The sequence below is a fragment of the Fusarium proliferatum genome, assembly GCF_900067095.1.
Source record: "Fusarium proliferatum ET1 genome assembly, contig: FPRO_scaffold003, whole genome shotgun sequence".
NCBI lineage: Eukaryota > Fungi > Ascomycota > Sordariomycetes > Hypocreales > Nectriaceae > Fusarium > Fusarium proliferatum.
Genome location: NW_022194792.1, coordinates 1,681,695 through 1,700,379, shown reverse-complemented (window position 1 = coordinate 1,700,379; position 18,685 = coordinate 1,681,695). Strand labels below are relative to the sequence as shown.

Here is an 18,685-nt window from a genome sequence, read left to right as displayed (position 1 = left end):
CTTCATACTGTGCTTTGTAGTGCGCTGCGAGACGCTCTGCTTCGCGCCATTGTGTTTCGAGCTGTTGGGTATGTGCATGGGGGGGATGTGGATTTTGAGGATAAGTTTGCGGAGCTGGTTGTGTTGCTGGCGGCGTGATGTGAGGCTGTGAAGATGCCTGAGAGGGTTGAGCGCTTGGTGGACGGTACGGTGATGGTGGAGGCGGATATTGTTGCTGCTGAGGTTGATACTCTGGTGTTTGAGGTTGTCCATATTGCGGTGATTGAGGCTTGTACTGAGTCTGAGGCTGTTGATACTGCTGTTGCCATCCCGAAGGTGAACCCCTCTGATATTCGCCCTGTTGGTATCCTTGATTCGTTCCTGGTCCATGATACCCCGACTCTCTCTGACTTTGCTGCTGCTGTAACTGAACCTGTTTCTTATACTCCTCTCCCACTTTACCAACAAAGTCCTTTAACCAAGCCATTGTATCACTTCTTTGTCCTTGAGTAACACAATGCTCAAGGAATGAGGGGCCCTGACTGCCTAAATACCTTCCCCACGTCAGATGTAGATGGGTTACAATAATACCCGAACACGCCCTGCGCTGATCTGACCAGATGAGGCAATATGATGCCTCCCCCGGGCTCCCAAGGTGAGGAAAGAAGACTTAGGACCGTTGTCCTGAGTGACAAAAGACTTGGGTAAACTTAGTATGGACTTGATGGATTTAGGTTTAGGTATTTTAGTCTTCTTCGTTGCCTATGATGCCTCCCTAAGCTCCCAGGCTCCTTACTTCGCGGGGCACTGTCTCCAGATCTGATCATATCAGATGCGCTTTTTTTATTGTAACCCACAAACAAGGATCATAAGCAAGTCAGCCTGGACTACGGACGAGACCCTTGCTTTCAGCTCGGTATCATCGAGACTGGGCTTTAAAGTTATCAACGGTTCAACGAACAAGCTTATTTCCAAACTTGACGAAACAAACGGTCTAGCCAATTATTGCCAAATCAGCAGCAGCCATAAAAGCAGCTTTTTTATACTGCCCGGCTCTTCATGTTAAAAACTGCGAAATGTGTAATTGTCCGTGTACGCTTACGATCAGTCCATCTCCACTACTTGACCCAGAAATCCTTCGATCATCATTCCTCGACCCTCAAACGACCAGGATCCTTTGTAGCCTGTATCACAATCAGCGGAACACGACCGCAACGCGGAATCTACGAGCCCACGTTCATAAACATCACGAACTGAGACTCGATAACGTGTACCAAATTCATTAACTCCTATAACCGCATGCTGACCCCCTAAGCCTGGCTTTTCATATATCTTTCAGCTCATCGCGAGACAAAAGGTTGAACCTCTGTCTGCCCTGAGCCTCCATGACATGTATCAAACTTCTGAATAAAGAATAATAGGTATATGCATCCATCCATCCCAATAGCAACAAACGCCCGCCCGCCCGGTTCATGCTGGTATTTCGTAACTATGTGTGTTGTTTATGCGTAAATGTACGATACCTCAACGCCGTTGTTTCATCGGTTGCCCATCTGTAGAACAACCCGTTGCGAATAAAAAAAACATATTGCCTGAATGCGTAGTCCGTCGTCCATTCATCCATAATGTGATGTATTAAGCTTCTTCCTCAATCATTGCTCGAACCTCGGGCTCGTTGAGAAGGATACGCTTGCCAAGTTCCTCTGGTGGCTTGCCGTCTCGAACAGCTCCAAAGTCGAGAATCTGCATCATGTTAGTACTTGTTACTCTCATTATCTGCGCTGGAACGTACCTCGACGTAGGTGAGTGAATCGCGCTGGACGGCAGCCACGCATCGGCGATCGTCAAATTTGACCTGCCAGACACCGCTGAGATCGCTCAACAAGTCCTGAACGCATTCGCCAGTTCGGACATCCCACATCTTGACCGTCTTCTCACTGCCACTAATAACTTTCCGTCCATCGTGCTGGAAACAGGTAATAGCCCCAGTATGTGCCATGAGAGTATTGCGGCATTTGCCATTTTCTGGATCCCAGATACGAAGAGTCGAGTCGGCCGCAGCCGACACCAGTCGCTCATCGCGAAGGTCTAACAAACCGACAAGCAAACTATGTCCCTCGAGAGTGTACAGACATGCGCCAGTTGCAAGATCCCAGATCTTGACCAGCGAATCCATTGAGCCCGAGATACAACGATTGCGTTCGTGGTCGAGGACGACTGAGTAAACTTTCTGAGAGTGGCCGTGGAGCACATGGAGGGCCTCACCGGTGCTGATACGCCAAACCCGGACAGTGCTGTCATAAGATCCACTGACGAGGGTGTCACCATGAGCGGAAATGGCGCGGACAGAGTGCGTGTGTCCGGCCAACACTCGAATGAAGTAAGGGCAGTCGGACTCATGAGCTGGGGGGCCAGTCTGGATATATCGGCGGGATCCAACCTCAGGAAGTCGCCAGACCCTGAGCTGACTGTCCCTGGAGCCGGTGATGATAAGAGGCTTCTCGGGCTGCATGATGGCCTGTCCACTAGAATCTCTCCCTGTCTCGGTGGGCATCAGGATTTGCAGGCAACGGACAGTACTAGTATGTCCGTAGAACACCTGCTGGCAAAGGCCACGTTCGATATCCCAGACGCGAACCGATCTGTCAGTAGAGCCAGACACCAGCATGTTGCCTTCATACTGTAGTGCCCAGACACCACCTTCATGACCTTCAAGCTTCTTGCGGAGCTTGCCCGTCTTGGTATCGTAGATGTGGATGAGCGTATCGTCGCTACCTGTAATGATCTTGTCTTCGTCAAACTGGAGACACGTAATAACGTGACGAGGATGAGCTGCAAACGCGACGTGGCCAGGTTTAACCTCGCCGCTGGTCCAACTCTTACGGATCATGTGATGACGGCGGTAAAGCGACTTGTATAGATGTAGCTCGCGAAGGCTAGGCAGTCCAAGTTGGGGATCAGGGACAGCTGTAGCGGCAGCATTTGCGGCAGACAGTGGTCCTTCCGACTTGTGTTGACGGGCCTCGGGCTGCGACTTGTTCTCTTCACGAGCCACGGCTTCTTGTGCACTGGCACGTCGCTTAGATCGCTCGGCCGAATAAGTGTTGATCGCTCGCTTGCGCTTGGAAGCCCGAGATTTGGAGGCTGTCTCTTGTCGAAGAGTCCGGGTAAGCTCGTGCTCAGTTGAAGTCAACCGGGTTCGCATGCTCAAATCCTTTTCGTATCCACTTGCGCCAACAGGATCTTGCCAGCCCCAACCTTGTATAATGGCCTTCTGGAGTTCTCCAGGTGGGAGGGTGTAGCCATCTCGGTCAAACAGTTCCTTCCACCCTGTTTCATTACGATCAACAATGTTTCGCCAGTGCTTTGAGACTTGAGCAGCCCGACAAAGGTCTCGGTGGTCGAGATGAGACAAAACAGAATATCCAAGTTCCAGGGGTAACTGTCGTAGGAAATCACATTTGAGTGCTGGATTCACAGCGTTGGCCACAACGCGGAGGGTAGGACGAGGACACCGGCGAAGGAACTGGTACATCATGAATGTCTTCATTTCGGTTTTCATGGAGTCGAATGCCTCAAGAAGTGTCTGTGTGTCGACAACTTGAAGTGAATCAACACCTTGAGGAGCACCATCAGTGCGAGCAAGGGCATAATCGTCCTGGGAATGGCCGGTACGAACGAGAGCAGTCAAGGAATCATCTTCCATAGACTGTGATTCATCAAGCCACCTTGAGGGATCAAGGTTCGAGGACTGGAAGCTAGGTCGTGTCTCATCCTCGTCATCGGCAGTATGTAGCTGAGCGGCTGCCAAGGTAGGCGACAGTCTGGGACTAGGAAGACTAGCATCTTGGGCGGCAACGACATCGATACTGGGACGGGGATTAAAGGGACGGATAGGTTGTTGTAAAGATCCATCAGCATCAGCGAATGGTTCTGCGTCAGCATCAGTAATAGGTGGAGTAGCAACATTGCTGCTAAAGACAGTATGTGAATCACTCTCCACAGGGCTGGTGGCTTCGTATTGGGGGCTGACAGCCGAGGAAGATTCTTCGGGTGATTGGTTTCGTTCATGATGTGAAGAGCGTCGGCGAGCTAATCTTTCAACCGCACCAACGACTTCCGAAGTATCGGGAGTAGCAAGGAAGCCTCCGGAAGGTCTGGATGACCTTTCCCCTTGTCGATTCGAATTATGGGCAATGGAGCGACGAAGTTTATCCGATACGGCGTTCAGGGGAATGGAGCGACCAGGTCGTCGAGGGTTCGAAGTGGGTGCTGACGATTCGGGGGAATCTATAGTGGTAGCTCTAGAAGCGCGGGAACGGCGAGGATATCCTTCTGAAGGAGATTGTGATCGATGCTTGGGTATCCGAACGAGGTTGGATTCTTGAGGGGACTCAGATTTGAGCTGAGTGGGGGTAGAACGAGAATTGCAGGATAACTGTGTATATGTCAGCATGGTCTGTTCTTCATGGCAGTTGTAGACAGCAAGGACGGAGCACAACGTAAAAACTAACCTGGTGGTCTATGGGTTCATCTTCAACTTCATCGTCAGTTTCAATAGCACCTGGCATGTTATACGAGAACCTGATCAGTTCTGGGGGAGTAGGCTTCATAGCAAGAGGATACTCTTTTGTGTCTAGGTTCTCCAGAGGTACAGGGTCCCGAACGAAGACCTGAGGGAACTTTCGCGTGAGACGAGTAGTGGTCGTAACAGTCTTAGTCTCGACACACTCGCTCACCTCGAGCTGGAAGCGGCGGGAGCGGTTCTGGGTCCCCTCGGAGATGTTGACGGATACTGTTTGGGAAGGTTTGGAGTGACGAGGCTCAAGAGCCTGGCTAGTTGCGGGAGATGGTGTCATGATGCGGTCGGTGTTTGTGTGTGTTCGTGTTCATCCGTCAAATGTAAGGCTAGGGACGAGTTCCGAATTAGCAGTCTTGATGGGATCAGTATCAAGACTGGTTGCGGAGCTCCAAAGGCCGTAGTATCAGAGACGTGCTGTTGGAACAGCTAAGTTGCGCGGGGAACAAGAAACGCGAAAGAGGATAGAGTGTGTTTGTGCCGAACATGCAGATGCTTCAGCGGAACTTAAGGTTGGTTGTCTAACGGCCAGTTCTAGGGTTCGGTGATTTCGAGCTTTTACTCCACTGGCATCAAACTCTCTGACCTCGATCGGATGGGAAGACCACTGGTGCCGGCAACTTCTGCGACAATGTGGTCGTTGTTGAGATATGTCGACAAGAGGACGGATATCGACCACGGACGCGAATGGCTTTCGATATGAGGCTAACCTCAGGCCCGAGACCGGAAAGGGGACAACACGGTCGAAACACAGGAGATCGAAGGCGATGGAGACGCGGAAGCCAGGGCGGCGGAACGAAGGGTCGTAAGGCTATCTGACTGAGCGAGCACGCGTGCACTTGAGGCTGGGGAGGCAAGGGGAGTGTACAAGGGAGTGTGGCGAGGAGGGTGAAGAGAAAACGAGTATAATTAAGAAGAAAAACGAGACACGAAGTAACAAGGGGCAAAAGGAAACAAAAAAGAAGCCGTCGCCTGTATAATTCTGTGTCTCTAGCCCTTCTGTGACTCGGGGGGAAAGGGCTTCGTTTTGCTGACGAGGCTTTGGTGAGAGAGAAGATGTGGTGCAGGCTGATGTGACGGAGGAGTTGTTGGTCTCTGGTTCTCGGGCCAAGGTGGATGTGGACTCGCCATTTTCACGGCTAGTCCCATTGGGGAATAGCGTAGATGTAGACTGGTTGGCCCTGCGTGCTTTCCTAAGACTTGGACAGGGTCTAGCCAGTGTCACAGCGGCCATGATTGGGTGAGAATGTGGCCGTCCTTGGGGAAGGGGAACATGACACTGGACGAGTTAAAGTACCTCTCCGCACGAGTCCAATACGACTTTGGAGGTGATCGTGAGAAAGGGTACTTTTATGCACGTCGTTGCAACCTCATCACAGCAGCAGACGGAGTTCAAAAGAGGTAGGGAACTAGGAAAGGACCGCCGTCTGTTCTGTTGGTGATTGTGCATCGCCCCGGTCTAGCGAGACGCTATTCGAAGCGTGCGTTGCCTTGGTCAAACAACGGAACGAACCTGGCTCTACGACAAGTACGGTTACGGCCGAACCACGGCTCCGGCGACGCGACGGATGCTGGAATGAATTCAAGACAACGGAGACCCAGGACAGGTTTCGAGAGTTAGTCAGCCCTGAAACTTAATTTCACCGACGCCTTGGTCGATTCGCAACAGGATTACGGCGGTCCAAATCGAGCTCTAGACTAGCAAGTTCCACTGAATCCTCCGTGTTGGAAATCAAGGCCCTTGATGGCATTCAGCCCAGGTTGCCTGTTGCAACCCCACGTGATATCTCCACGTCTGTGTTGGAACCCGGAGGGTTTGACAATTAGACTGGAACATTGAGGCGTCTATGGGAATAGATCGATTACACGAAACAATGAATCGCGTTTGTATTGGATTCTACTCCAGCTTCTATTGTTATGCTTATCTCCCTCAAGGGATAGACCGAATGGGATCAAGATGTATCCAAGGGAGCAGTCCAATAAAATAGGAGATAATGTGCAGTACGGAGTAGCAGCAACTCCTTTTCTCCAGGTACTCTGGATACTCGATCATATTTTTCAGCTGACGGAGGACCTGACGCCCCCTGTTTATATCCCATCCCTTTTTGAATCTATTCACAATAAACCTTCTCCTAACTCTGTTTCCGTGATAAATCATAATCCACCATTCGCCGACTCCATTCCCGGCCATCCAATCCTTATCCATGGTCACCGCCGGAGTCCTCGCCACACGGCTTACTGTAAAAATCTCACTCCGATCGAACCTCACGTGCTCTCCGGTTCCGACTTAGTCAGCCTACCAATCAAGGCATCCCCTCGGCTTTTCCGGATTTCCTGTACCGGACGAGTCCCGACACTGGATGCGGGGGTGTTCTGATCAGGGTATTGTTGGGCGTTTCGCCGATTCTAGAGCTGGGTCATCATGATGCGGTTGAGGAATGTTGGATCATGTATTGAAACAGACGGTGAGTTTTTAGTTGACTCAGGGGTCACTTGCTCCGTGATGAGTGTATTGTGATCCATTCTAAATTGATGTGCTAACCAAATAATGCTGACATTCGCTTTTTGTGGTATTCCCAATATCGCATGATACGCCGTTATCATGATATCAATCCAAACCCCTCGCTAACATCCAATCATGTCCAAATATCGACTCTCATCCAATGCATCATGATATGTAAACTGGCATACGACTTCCCAATAGCTCACTTTTACTCAACTGCACATCCAACTTGTTAAAGTCGTGTAACATTAACCAGCATATCATGCGGAAAATCAGCGTACACCAAACATCATCATGCGAGACCTCCTGTTCATACAAAGCGGCCTCTAGTCTGGGTCTGGGTTGCTCGCTTGCTAACGAATACGCTTCACTCACAGCACTGCCAGGTCTGCTAGACATGGAGGGACGACCGTTGGCCATAGGACCGAGAGGAATGTTCTCCACGCTGGTTTGCAGACGAGGGGCTGGCATTGGGGGAGGCGGCGAGGACGCTCGTTCAATGCCACGCATGCTGGATGCTTGGGTACGACCAGTGCCTGCGCGACGGAAACCATACCCTGCAGGAGCTCCAACAAGGCTTGTTCTGCGATCTGTTGAACGGGCAGCACGAGGGATGACCTTCTCACGAATAACGTGAAAGTAAACTTCCAAAAACTTGTGCTGCCGCTCATCAGGACTGGCTTCGTGCATGTCCTCGAATCCAATGGGCGCAACTCTAGGCTGCTGTCCATCCTGTCGTGTGTGTGGTGTAGCCGGGCTCCATTCAGCGTGTAGAGATTGTGTATCAGATGATCGGTCTTCCCCATCATTGAGTAGACGCAGAACTTCTTGGATGTGTGACCGCAAAACATCCTGGACCATTTCTCGTCGCTTCTTCTGTACCTCGGACTCATGAATCTTGATGCCCAACTGCTCTGCGAAAGGGGTAACAGTGCCGCTGGGTTCCTTGGCTGTCAAGATTTGATCGCAATCGTCGATGGCTTCGTGGAGTGCCTTGAGGGTGCACATCTTCTCGGTTACGCTTTCGTCCTTGTTGTAGGCCAAAATTTGGTCGACGTGCTTCTTAATCTTCTCGATAATTACAGGGTTCCGACGGGCTCCAGGCAGTGAAATGGGAACAAGGTCCTCATAAGCTTCCATCACTTTGACTAATGACACCGACTGCTTATCCCAACGATCTGATGTTGGATTGGGAATATGGGTGAACATGCTGTTCTTGATGTGAAAAGTACGACTCAGCATACCGAGAATTTCGAAGGAGACTAAAACTGTCAGTATATGTGTTTCCATCAAGGCAAAGAAACCTACCAGGAAACAGATGTGACGTATGCTTCCCAGCATCTTGGAAGGCACGGACAGCATTGTTGTTACATCCAATTCGGATGAGGGTCTGAGAAATCTCCTCACGAGTTGCCAGTTGAAGGAAAGCCAAGTTCTCTGGATCGTCTTCAGGAAACCGGAGGCGTCGCTGATCCAAAAGCACGCTGTAAATAGTCGACACATAGCCAAAACAAAGCTCCTTCACCTGGTCAACGGGAATCACTCGATTTGCTTCGAAGCGACTCCTCCCGTAAATGCTGAACGTGAACATCAATCCGAGATCAGTGACCTTTTCGCCAATAACCATAAAACCATTGCCTTCGGCACGATAACGCTCACGCTTGCGGTCGAATTCTTTCCAGTAGATTCCCAAAGCCGCCAACATCTCGATAAGATGGCACATCGTCGTCGTCGCGTAGGGGCGTAGAACAGTCGCAGGCATTGTATCCCAGCTCTTACGTTTCCGTTGAAGAGCTACTGTCATGGTATGTGCATCATATAGACTGGGAGGGTTGGTGGGAAGATCGTGGTGCTGTGACTGCGCATTGGGAGGCCCAACTTGTTTATGCATGCCCTCATATTGGCTCTTCTGCCACTTTTCCGACTCATGCTCCATTCGTTGCACAGCGCTGAGAAGCAATGTCCACGAAGCTCGCTCATTATCAGCAGTATGGATACGCTCTCGTTTCGTCTTGTTGGCATATTCCTCTCTGGGATTTATGTCCAGCTCAGACCACGTATTTTCGAGACTCTCGGGACTTCCGTCTAGAAAGTATATCTCTGCCCCGCGAATTGGGCCGTGTTGGTTGTCTGGTGGCGAGACGAAGATCACAGGGGCCTCAAACTCGACCTCGAAACGGAGCTCGTCCCAGGAGAAGCGACGAGTTTTTGTAAGTGCCCATTTTCCCATGACCTTCTCGTTGCATTGAGCGTATCCTGCGGCAGAGGCATAGTATTGTTGCATGACCTGCATAAAGGTAGCTGCCAGAGCAACCAAAGACACGAGGAGAGCCACGATGGCCACCACGACTTCGGGGTCCGCTTCAGCCATGGTCTTGAGGTTGCGATATTCTCTGGGCCAGTTCGTTCGTTCGTTCGTTCGTCCCGGTCTAGGATGATTGGTACCACGTAGGAGAACGGCTGCTCGGGGTCGTGAAGTGCCGGACAATCTAGCAATCAATTATGGGCACACTGTCCCTGCTCGTCACGGACTCGAAGCCTGAGTTCGATGGAGGTCAACGCGACATGAAGCAATCGTCTCGCACAGCCGTAAACCAATTCCGGCGTAGTTAGTCGTTCAAGGCGTCGCCATCATCACAAAGTAGAAAAAGGCAGAAGAGATGTTGAAAGGAGAACAAGCTGGACAAATCCACAGGCGGAGAGCCTGGTTTGAACTTCGCAGTCGCGCATCTTTCTTAACAAGGACAGGGGATGACAGCCAGGGCTGTAGAGTCCAGGGTTCAATTGGGTCAAGTGCTTATTGAGTGGATGCAGTGGAAACGTTTGGGGGCTATGGCCGCATCGAAGGTCGCTGCAGGCCTCAACTCAGGAGGTCGAGTAGCGTTGGATAAAGGGGTTTAGGTAGCGGATTTAATATGGAATATTGCCGCGAATTTATGCATGTTTCTTGGGTTTTAAAGTGAAACCTCGAGAAGGGAAGATCTGACTGGAATTTTACCTCACCAGGCCATGGTCTTAGTTTCCATCCATTGAGTTAGGTTGCGGCCCGTCATGACGTTACGGCTGATAGCCTTAAACTTTAGCGGATTTCGCCCTGAATGGTTGGTTGACTGTGGGGAGCGGGCGCTAAAGTAATCCCGTCTCGGCTCGCATCAACATCTCAGCCTCAATCAGAAGGATTATTAGGTGGCAATGGGAAAAGATGAACGCTTCATGATGGCCGTTTGATTATGAAGCTGAGATATAGTCCTGATGCCATAAGTATCGGGTGCAATGGTGCTAATTCTAACGATTGGGTATACTCCGTAATAACACACGGTTGTTGGAACACCTCCTTCAAGTTTCAGGAGTGAAAGAAGGCATCAAAAGCCGACAATAAGACAGCAGATAAGACTGGACATGCAATACATTAGCTGAATGTCTATTGTACTGATTCCAACCCTTGGTAGGGCTCGCAAGTCTGAAAACCCTCTGTCAATAAATATGTATCATGTGGAATTGGAGCCACCCTACAGCTTCTCCTTACGCCTCGGTTACTCTCCCCATCCGATTCGGTGCAACATGATTACTCCAGGCCACGATATTATCGTCCCCGTCAAAACAATAACCTCAGCATCATACCTCCCATCATTGATAGCCTTCGATCATAAATGCGGGCACAACACCCGCATCTGGAAGAGTTCACGGTCTGCATCTGTCAACATGATCAGATTTCCTTCCCGTAAAATCCGGTCGGCGTCGAGCAAGAGAGATAAACACCCAAAGCTCCAAGTTTCGGCGTTCAAAGTCCTCCATTTGTCACGAAATATCATGAGCTGCCGACTAGCCATATCCCGTAATGGTTGTATCTCCAGGACTATGGTATATGCAGCAAGGAGAAAAGCTGGCCCGTCATCAAGTTGGGTTCCAGGGATGACGGCATGGAGCAAGTAGTTCTAGAACTTGCCCGGGTCCTTATTGCCCATTAGTGCAAGAGGGATCCGAGGAGCCAGGCAAGGCCACAAACGTGACTTATTGTCAGGCATATCCTTCTCCTCCTTGACATAATGCACCTGGCTTAGAATATCACCTAAAGGTTTCAAAGTATCCATGTCGCACGACTCCCACATGACGAGTAGCTGTGTACGAGTAAGGCCAGAATCATCCTGATCAGGAGGAATATATACAAGTGGGAATTGGAGATGTGCAGGAAGAGCTAAGATCTTCTCATTGATCTCATGGAAAAGGGTATACGACTCTTCCAACCAATTCTGTGTTTGCCTCTTGTCTTTGTCATCGGCAATCAGGTTGACCTGGGCTCTGAACTCTTGCAAGAGGGCTGTCTTTACTTTGTCGCCAGTTTGTTTTTCACAGACAGTGCGAAAAAGCTGCCCGTATAAGGGATGGAAAGCGATGCCCGATACATTGGTCTTGATAATTCGATTGAGATGTTTTGCGATGAAGTCTTTGTAGGCTGCAGTGCCATTGATGTAATTTCTGGCCACGTTTCTGCTTGTGAGTTTGTTGGCTTGCTTCTGATGGGTACTAACATCGCCATGTAGAAGAAGGGGGATTTCGTTGTGTAGCATGGTCGGCTTAGTGGGGGTGATGTTGCTATAGTTTGAGCCGCAGAGCGTCGCCAAGTTGGCTTCGGAAACTGTAGAGAGCAAGTCTGGGTCAAATTTGTAGCTTATTCTGATGGACTCTGGTATGTCGATAATCCCATCAGCCCGCATCCAAAAGAGAAGCAGGCCTATAGTGAGTCGAAAGATGACTCTACGGCTGTATATCGTACGAAAGAGATTGCCTTGTGTCATGGCGGACAGATAGAGATATGGGCTCCAATAGCTGGTGTCGTCATTGAGGTTGTGAGCGGATCCAAGGGTGAAAGAAAACACCACAGCTTTCTTGAGACCCGACGAAACCCTTGCAGTGCCCGCGAGATTATTGGCACAATTAATCCAATTCTTGAAACAGTCGCCTAGTTGACCATATTTTTTGGGGAGGAACTCCTGCTCTGCTCTGTAATAAGGTCCACTGATATCCTCCAGCCCCAGCATGGGAGGAGCATGGGCATAAAGAAGGACGATAGTGCCGTTACTTCTCATCTGCAGATACACGTTGGCAAGGGCCGCTTTGCAAGCACAATTTGATTTGGACGCGGAGCCAACAGTCGGCATCTCTAAATCTTCAACGAATTTGAGTAGCTGGTCTGCACTTAGAGGGCTGGATCTAGAATAAGGTCTGCACCATCGTGACCATTCTATAACTTTTTTATCAGCATAATCATAATTCCGATAGGCTAGGACTCCAAGGCGGTCAAAGCAGTCAGCGACAGACACGAAGTTGATAATATCGGTAATGGCCTTTTTCAACTCCGTGACACCGGCAGCCCCGCCTGTTACAACGTCGAAAACGATCATCAGATCGTGGGTTTGAGGCGGGTTGCTCATGATGACAATTCTTGATGAGAATAACGTGATTGGTGATTGAGAAACGTCTGAAGAAGCTGTGTGATGTGGCTTATGACTTGGGATAGTTCAAGATGACGGGCGACGTGTTGTCAGTGTTGATGATGAGTTGTTGGGTTGTTGGGTTGCGTATGGAAGAAGAGGCACCGTGACTGCTTTGGGGGCAGCCAGTCATTGCGATATCGTCAGTTTCATGGCAGGTACGCCTCCAATCTCAGATATTAGGTAGGTATGTCCCTACCTCATGGATCCGTGCAGCTTTTGATATTGCGAAGGCCTGTAAGCTGGCAAGGGAGGTGGCAGGTTCTTATTGGAAGGAGACATGACGATAGACCACTGTAACGTACTAAAGTTAAAGTGTCATGATACATGAGTCTGTGCGAACTGTTCTCTCTCTATCATAGTATGAGATTACAGTGCGATAATACTTATACCATCTATTATGAAAGGCATGACACCCAGTGCGCATCTTTCAGGATGCGTCGAACCTCATCATATGACTTGACGTGAACATGTCACTGGCATAGTAACAGCTAACCTTTCAAACCTGCAGTCACCATGCTCGTTAAATCAACACCGATAATACTTTTCGCAATTCATGTATGTAGCCTGCTGTCTACTAATATTCCGCTTTCGGTGACTTGGGTGATGGTGGCTTCAGATAGGTACCTTAGGTAGCTTATGCCAGATGCTTACCTAAGGCATGACGCGGTCCCCTGAACAAGCGAGGGAACGTGATATCCATGTTTCAAAGGAGGCAGCCTGAGCTGTTCCATCTTTCTCCCTCTTCTTCTATTTATCAATCACATCAAAGTACCATCCCAGTCAATACTCATCAAATACAATGTCTCGATTCTCTCGCTACGACACCGACGAGGAGCGTCTTCCCGAGGGGATGCAGAGAGTTGGCTACGATGCTGACACTCAGGTCTACACGTTCCGCGACGCCGACGGCAGCTACTGGGAGAGCGCGCCAGGCAATCAATACGGCCAGCTCACAAAGGTCGGCGAAGCTCGTCCTGAAGGTCAAGAGACCGAGACCTTCCTCATGACAAGCCAGCAGCAACGGCCCAAGATGTCGTGGTTCACCGAGATGAAACCCTTTCTCAACTTTCTCATGCTCGTCATCCTATCGCTCGTCCTGCTCTTCTGGTTCCTCGGCTACAAGGGCTCTTCGCCAGATGAGCGTATTCCCATAGCGGACTGCCCTGAGGGCACGGTTGCGTATGCGATTCACAAGGGCGATACATGCTGGGAGATTGCGAACAAGAATGGAGTGAGCGTTGATGACTTGAAGAACAAGAATCCAGACCTCAATTGTGAGGCCCTCAAGATCAATGATCGCATTTGTGTGCCTGGAAAGAAGAGTGTTGATTGAGCGCGTCGTACCATGCGTTGTGGCTGGGGGTACAAAGCCTCACTGGGTAACTGTTGTAGCCGTCAGGTACGGCAAATGATGCGACATGTCTAACGGTTGGCTACGTCAAGTTGAGTCGGAGTGAGTTATGAGCTATGAAGCTGTCTGAACGGAGTTGTCGTGACGTACAGACTATAGCCTGGGTTAGTGTTGCCGTTCTCTGACGCGTACTGGACATTGCTTGGTGGCAGTTCATAGCAGCGTTATGGCAGTAATATCTCATGCCTGACAGACTGTCAGCCAATTCTTGGATGAAGCTGTATCTGATCGCTAGGTGATAAGCATCCGGAACCCAGACTTCTGGGAGCGTATCAATCAGCATAACGCGTGTCAAGCAGCCAACCAACGTCATCATGGGCCTATCAGCCGACAACCATTGGCCATCATGCACCTGAGCTAGTGCAGCATCTCGGCCGGTGCCAGCAAACTCGAGGGCTTGTCTTGGCTGTCAAGGTTGCATTTATCCGACATCTTCAGCGATGCCTGGAGTAATCAGGCTTCGAAAATAGCCATGCCGTGCCATGCCATGCCACCAGAGACGAGTCTGCACAAAGCCGACGAAACAAAAGACAACAACACATCACTGCCACCCACCAAAGGCGGTCAAGCACAAGCATTAACTACATACAACTTCATTCGGCATCTTCTTAACCCGTCAGGGAATCATCACCACAAAAAGCCCCGCGCTAAAAGTGGGAGAAACGAGGGGCAACACCAGACCCTGGGCTTGCATGCGCTGGGCTAAGTTAGTGGAGGACCACCGCTGCCAACCAGCGCGTGCACCTGCAAGAGCGGGGGCCTGGGAATTTTTTTTCTCTTCCATGCTAATTTCGACTCGACTCGAGGGGACCCCAAATAATTTAAAATTTTCGGCGCGGGTCTCTCGCGACTCTTTTCTTTCCTTCTCTTCACTACTATAAACCTTCGGGTTCTTTTCCTTTTTCCCTTCCTTTCTCTTTCTCTTCTTTTCTCTGTCGTTCAAGCTTCGACAAAGAAATCATCATGGATAAGGGGAAGCTTGCTCAGCTCCTTGAAGGGAGCCAAGTCCGTAAGTTCAATCATCTACGTCAACGATAAACAGCTGGCAAGCTCTGCTTTCCCTTGCTGCTACTTGTTGCCTCGCTACATAAGCATCAAAACTAACCTCTTTTCTCTCCAGCCAACACGGAGCAGGTCAAGGCCGTTACCGCCGAGCTCCAGAAGAACTTCTACACACAACCCGAGTCGCTGCTCGCCCTCGTCGAGATCTCCCTCACACATGGAGACGCCGGTGTTCGACAGCTCGCCTCGGTCCAGGCTCTCCGTCTGATCCCCAAGTTCTGGGAGAAGACCGCCCAGGACCAGCGACAGCTCGCCCGAAATCACCTTCTTGAGGGTGTCCTCAAGGAGTCCTCTGCTGGTGTCCGCCACTCCCTCGCCCGTCTTATCGCCGGCATTGTCAGCGCTGATATGGAGAACGGTGAGGGCGAGGAGTTCCTCCAGCACCTCCTTCCTCTCACCAACAACGATAATGTTGTTGCCCGTGAGGTCGGTTCATTTCTCCTCTACGCTATCCTCGAGGAAGACCCTACCCACTTCGCCGACCACACACATGAGCTTCTAAAGCTCTTCCAGGCTCGCATTGAGGACCCCCAGAGCAAGGAGGTTCGCATCAACATCGTCCGTGCCATTGGTGCTATCCTCATGATCGTCGAGCCCGAGGAGGACCCCGAGTCTCTTAAGGCCATACAGAACTTTGTTCCCAGCCTGGTCAACATTCTCAAGGCTACCGTCGAGGCTGAGGATGAGGAGAGCTACAAGATCGTTTTCGAGGTCTTCCACTCTTTCATTGCTTACGACTCTTCCCTCCTTGCCCTCCACCTCCGTGACCTCCTTGCCTTCATGATTGAGCTTGGTGGTAACGTCAACGCCGAGGAGGACGCCCGATCTCAGGCTCTTGCTTTCCTCACCCAGTGTGTCCGCTACCGACGCATGAAGATTCAGGGCATGAAGGACATGGCCGCTGAGCTCATGGTCAAGGCCATGCACATTGTCACCGAGCTCGACGCCGATGACGACGAGGAGGACATTTCTCCTGCCCGTACCGCTATTAGCCTCATCGATACCTTGTCCAACGAGCTCCCTCCTCGACAAGCTATTGTTCCTCTCCTCGAGCAATTCCCCCACTTCGCTACCAACAACGATCCCAAGTTCCGTATGGCGGCTATGCTCGCTCTCGGTAACGCTGCTGAGGGTGCTCCCGACTTCATCTCCACTCAACTCCAGCCTCTTCTCCCTACTATCATCTCTCTCCTCGAGGATTCTGAGACTCAGGTCCGACATGCCTCTCTTGTTGGTCTGATCCACCTCGCTGAAGAGATGGCCGACGAGATGTCTTCTCACCACGAGCAGATCATCGCTTCCGTCCTCAAGAATCTCGAGGCTGCCTCTCAGGGTCCCTCTGACAAGAAGAATGTTAGCATCATTCGCTGCGCTTGCGGTGCCCTTGATACCTTTGGTGACGGCATTGACACCAAGATCATGGCTCAGTATGGTCCCAATCTAATTGGTCCCATGGTCCGTCTTCTCGACCACGAGGACTTTGGTGTCAAGGCTGCGGCTGCTTCTGCTATCGGTGCCATCGCTTCTTCCATGGAGAAGGGTTTCGAGCCTTACTTCAAGGATGTGATGTCTTCTCTTGGCAAGTTCGTCTCTATCAAGGAGGGTGAGGAGTCTCTCGACCTCCGAAGCTCCACCTGTGACAGCTTGGGCCGCATCGCCATGGCCGTCGGTTCTGAGTCTTTCCAACCCTATGTCATGGATCTCATGTCGGCTAGCGAGGAGGCTCTCAGCCTTGACAACCCCCGCCTCAAGGAGACCAGTTTCATCCTGTGGTCCAACTTGTCCAAGGTCTACCACGAGCAGTTCGACCACTTCCTTCCCGGTGTTTTCAAGGGTCTCTTCTCTTCTCTCGAGCTCGAGGAGGAGGAGATCGAGCTTCCCGGCGTTGACGCTAGCCAACTTGGTGACGGTGCTATCGTCGTTGGTGGCAAGCGTGTCAAGGTCAAGGCTCCCGAGACCCAGGACGATATCACCATCGCCACTGGCGGTGACGAGGACTGGGATGATATCGAGGACCTTGAGGATCTCGGTGCTGTGACTGCTGTCGCTCTTGAGCAGGAGATTGCTCTTGACGTCCTTGGCGATGTCATCTCCAACTCTTGCAACAGCTCCAACCTCGAGACCTACGTCGAGCAGACTATCGAGAAGGTTTCTCCCTTTACCGAGCACACATACGAGGGATGCCGAAAGACCGCCATCTCCACCCTCTGGCGCACCTACGCCCGTGTCTTCCAGGTCTGGGAGGAGGGCGCCGGTGTCAAGTGGGAGGCTGGTCTTCCTCCTAAGCACACTCCCCCTACCTCGCTCATCAGCATGGGCCAGGCTCTTGAGAAGGCCACTATGACCATTTGGTCTGACGACAGCGAACGGTTAGTTTACCCCCTTGTCTTTTCTGTTTCTGCCAATATGATGAATACCTTGCGTTATACCCAGCTCACTCAGACGCAAAATGCGGTTGCTGAGAAAACGTCTAATCTACTTCTGATTCATGGCACTGTTACTTCTTGTTTCTTGCATTCTAGTCTTGAATCATTACTAACAGTTAAATAGTTCCGTTGTCACCGACATCAACCGCAATGTCGCTGCTACCCTCAAGGCTTGCGGTCCTGCTCTTCTTGCTTCCAAGGATGGTCTCCTCCAGGAGATGGTCTCGGTCGTTGGTCTTATCATTACCCGATCTCACCCTTGCCAGCAAGATCTTGGCGACGAGGAGGAGGAACAAGACGTCGATGCCGGTTCGTCCGAGTACGACTGGCTCGTCATCGACACTGCCCTTGACGTCGTGGTCGGCCTTGCTGCTGCTCTCGGCAACAACTTCGGTGAGCTCTGGAAGATCTTCGAGAAGCCTATCCTCCGACTTGCCAGCTCCAGCGAGGACCTTCACCGATCCACCGCTGTTGGCACCATCGCTGAGATTACCAAGTACACTGGTGAGGCCATCACTCCCTTCACTGAGTCTCTTGGCCAAGCTCTCGTCCGCCGCCTCACAGACCCTGACCCTCTGGCCAAGTCTAACGCTGCCTACGCCATTGGTCTTGTTGTCCTCAACTCTGCCGACACTGGCAAGACTTTCCCCATGTACCCTCTTCTTTGGGAGAAGCTTGAGCCTCTCCTGACTGTTAACGAGATGCGCATGACCGACAATGTTGCTGGTGCAGTTTCTCGTCTGATGACCAAGAACCCCAACAACGAATTTGTTGCTCAGGCTCTTCCCGCCGTTGTCAATGTCCTTCCCCTCCAGGAGGACTACGAGGAGAATGCTCCTATCTACGACAACATCTTCAAGCTGTACCAACAGTCCAACCCCACTGTTGAGCAGCTTACTCCCCAACTTATCAACGTGTTTGAGAAGGTCCTCAGCCCCCCTGAGGAGCAGCTTGAGTCTGAGACTCGGGAGATTCTCCAGCACACCGTCCAGAACCTGTACAAGGCTAAGCCTGACCTCCTGGCCAACAACCCTGGCCTGCTCAAGCTTGCTGGTATTCAGTAAACGGACACACATCACGACTTGACGAATTTTCAGTTTGGTGGATTATATAAAAGTGACGAACTGCGATATGATTTGATGAAGAAGCACGCACTAGACTACGATGCGTTGATAGAGTAAAACGTAGTAGCATCATGCAAAGGAGATGCATGGGTATAAAAGGGTATGG

General features: G+C 50.9%; 6 protein-coding genes across 6 annotated transcripts; 3 read left to right on the top strand and 3 right to left on the bottom strand.

The window, feature by feature from the left end:
- Nucleotides 1-153: 153 nt before the first annotated feature.
- FPRO_06503 (uncharacterized protein) lies at nucleotides 154-492 on the top strand (the record flags this gene model as incomplete). The annotated part of the gene is made up of 1 exon (XM_031228576.1): nucleotides 154-492. One exon carries the CDS (start codon nucleotides 154-156, stop codon nucleotides 490-492), a length of 339 nt encoding a protein of 112 aa, XP_031078899.1.
- Nucleotides 493-1,614: 1,122 nt separating this feature from the next.
- FPRO_06504 (uncharacterized protein) lies at nucleotides 1,615-4,838 on the bottom strand (the record flags this gene model as incomplete). The annotated part of the gene is made up of 3 exons (XM_031228575.1): nucleotides 1,615-1,722; nucleotides 1,772-4,417; nucleotides 4,494-4,838. 3 exons carry the CDS (start codon nucleotides 4,836-4,838, stop codon nucleotides 1,615-1,617), a joined length of 3,099 nt encoding a protein of 1,032 aa, XP_031078898.1.
- A 2,388-nt stretch (nucleotides 4,839-7,226) lies between these two features.
- Nucleotides 7,227-9,432, bottom strand: FPRO_06505 (putative Modin; the record flags this gene model as incomplete). The annotated part of the gene is made up of 2 exons (XM_031228574.1): nucleotides 7,227-8,323; nucleotides 8,370-9,432. 2 exons carry the CDS (start codon nucleotides 9,430-9,432, stop codon nucleotides 7,227-7,229), a joined length of 2,160 nt encoding a protein of 719 aa, XP_031078897.1.
- A 1,564-nt stretch (nucleotides 9,433-10,996) lies between these two features.
- Nucleotides 10,997-12,493, bottom strand: FPRO_06506 (uncharacterized protein; the record flags this gene model as incomplete). Its single annotated transcript, XM_031228573.1, has 1 exon — nucleotides 10,997-12,493. One exon carries the CDS (start codon nucleotides 12,491-12,493, stop codon nucleotides 10,997-10,999), a length of 1,497 nt encoding a protein of 498 aa, XP_031078896.1.
- An 862-nt stretch (nucleotides 12,494-13,355) lies between these two features.
- Nucleotides 13,356-13,889, top strand: FPRO_06507 (uncharacterized protein; the record flags this gene model as incomplete). Its single annotated transcript, XM_031228571.1, has 1 exon — nucleotides 13,356-13,889. One exon carries the CDS (start codon nucleotides 13,356-13,358, stop codon nucleotides 13,887-13,889), a length of 534 nt encoding a protein of 177 aa, XP_031078895.1.
- A 1,041-nt stretch (nucleotides 13,890-14,930) lies between these two features.
- On the top strand, nucleotides 14,931-18,519 carry FPRO_06508 (related to protein carrier KAP123; the record flags this gene model as incomplete). The annotated part of the gene is made up of 3 exons (XM_031228570.1): nucleotides 14,931-14,976; nucleotides 15,088-17,398; nucleotides 17,580-18,519. 3 exons carry the CDS (start codon nucleotides 14,931-14,933, stop codon nucleotides 18,517-18,519), a joined length of 3,297 nt encoding a protein of 1,098 aa, XP_031078894.1.
- Between the last annotated feature and the right edge of the window lie 166 nt (nucleotides 18,520-18,685).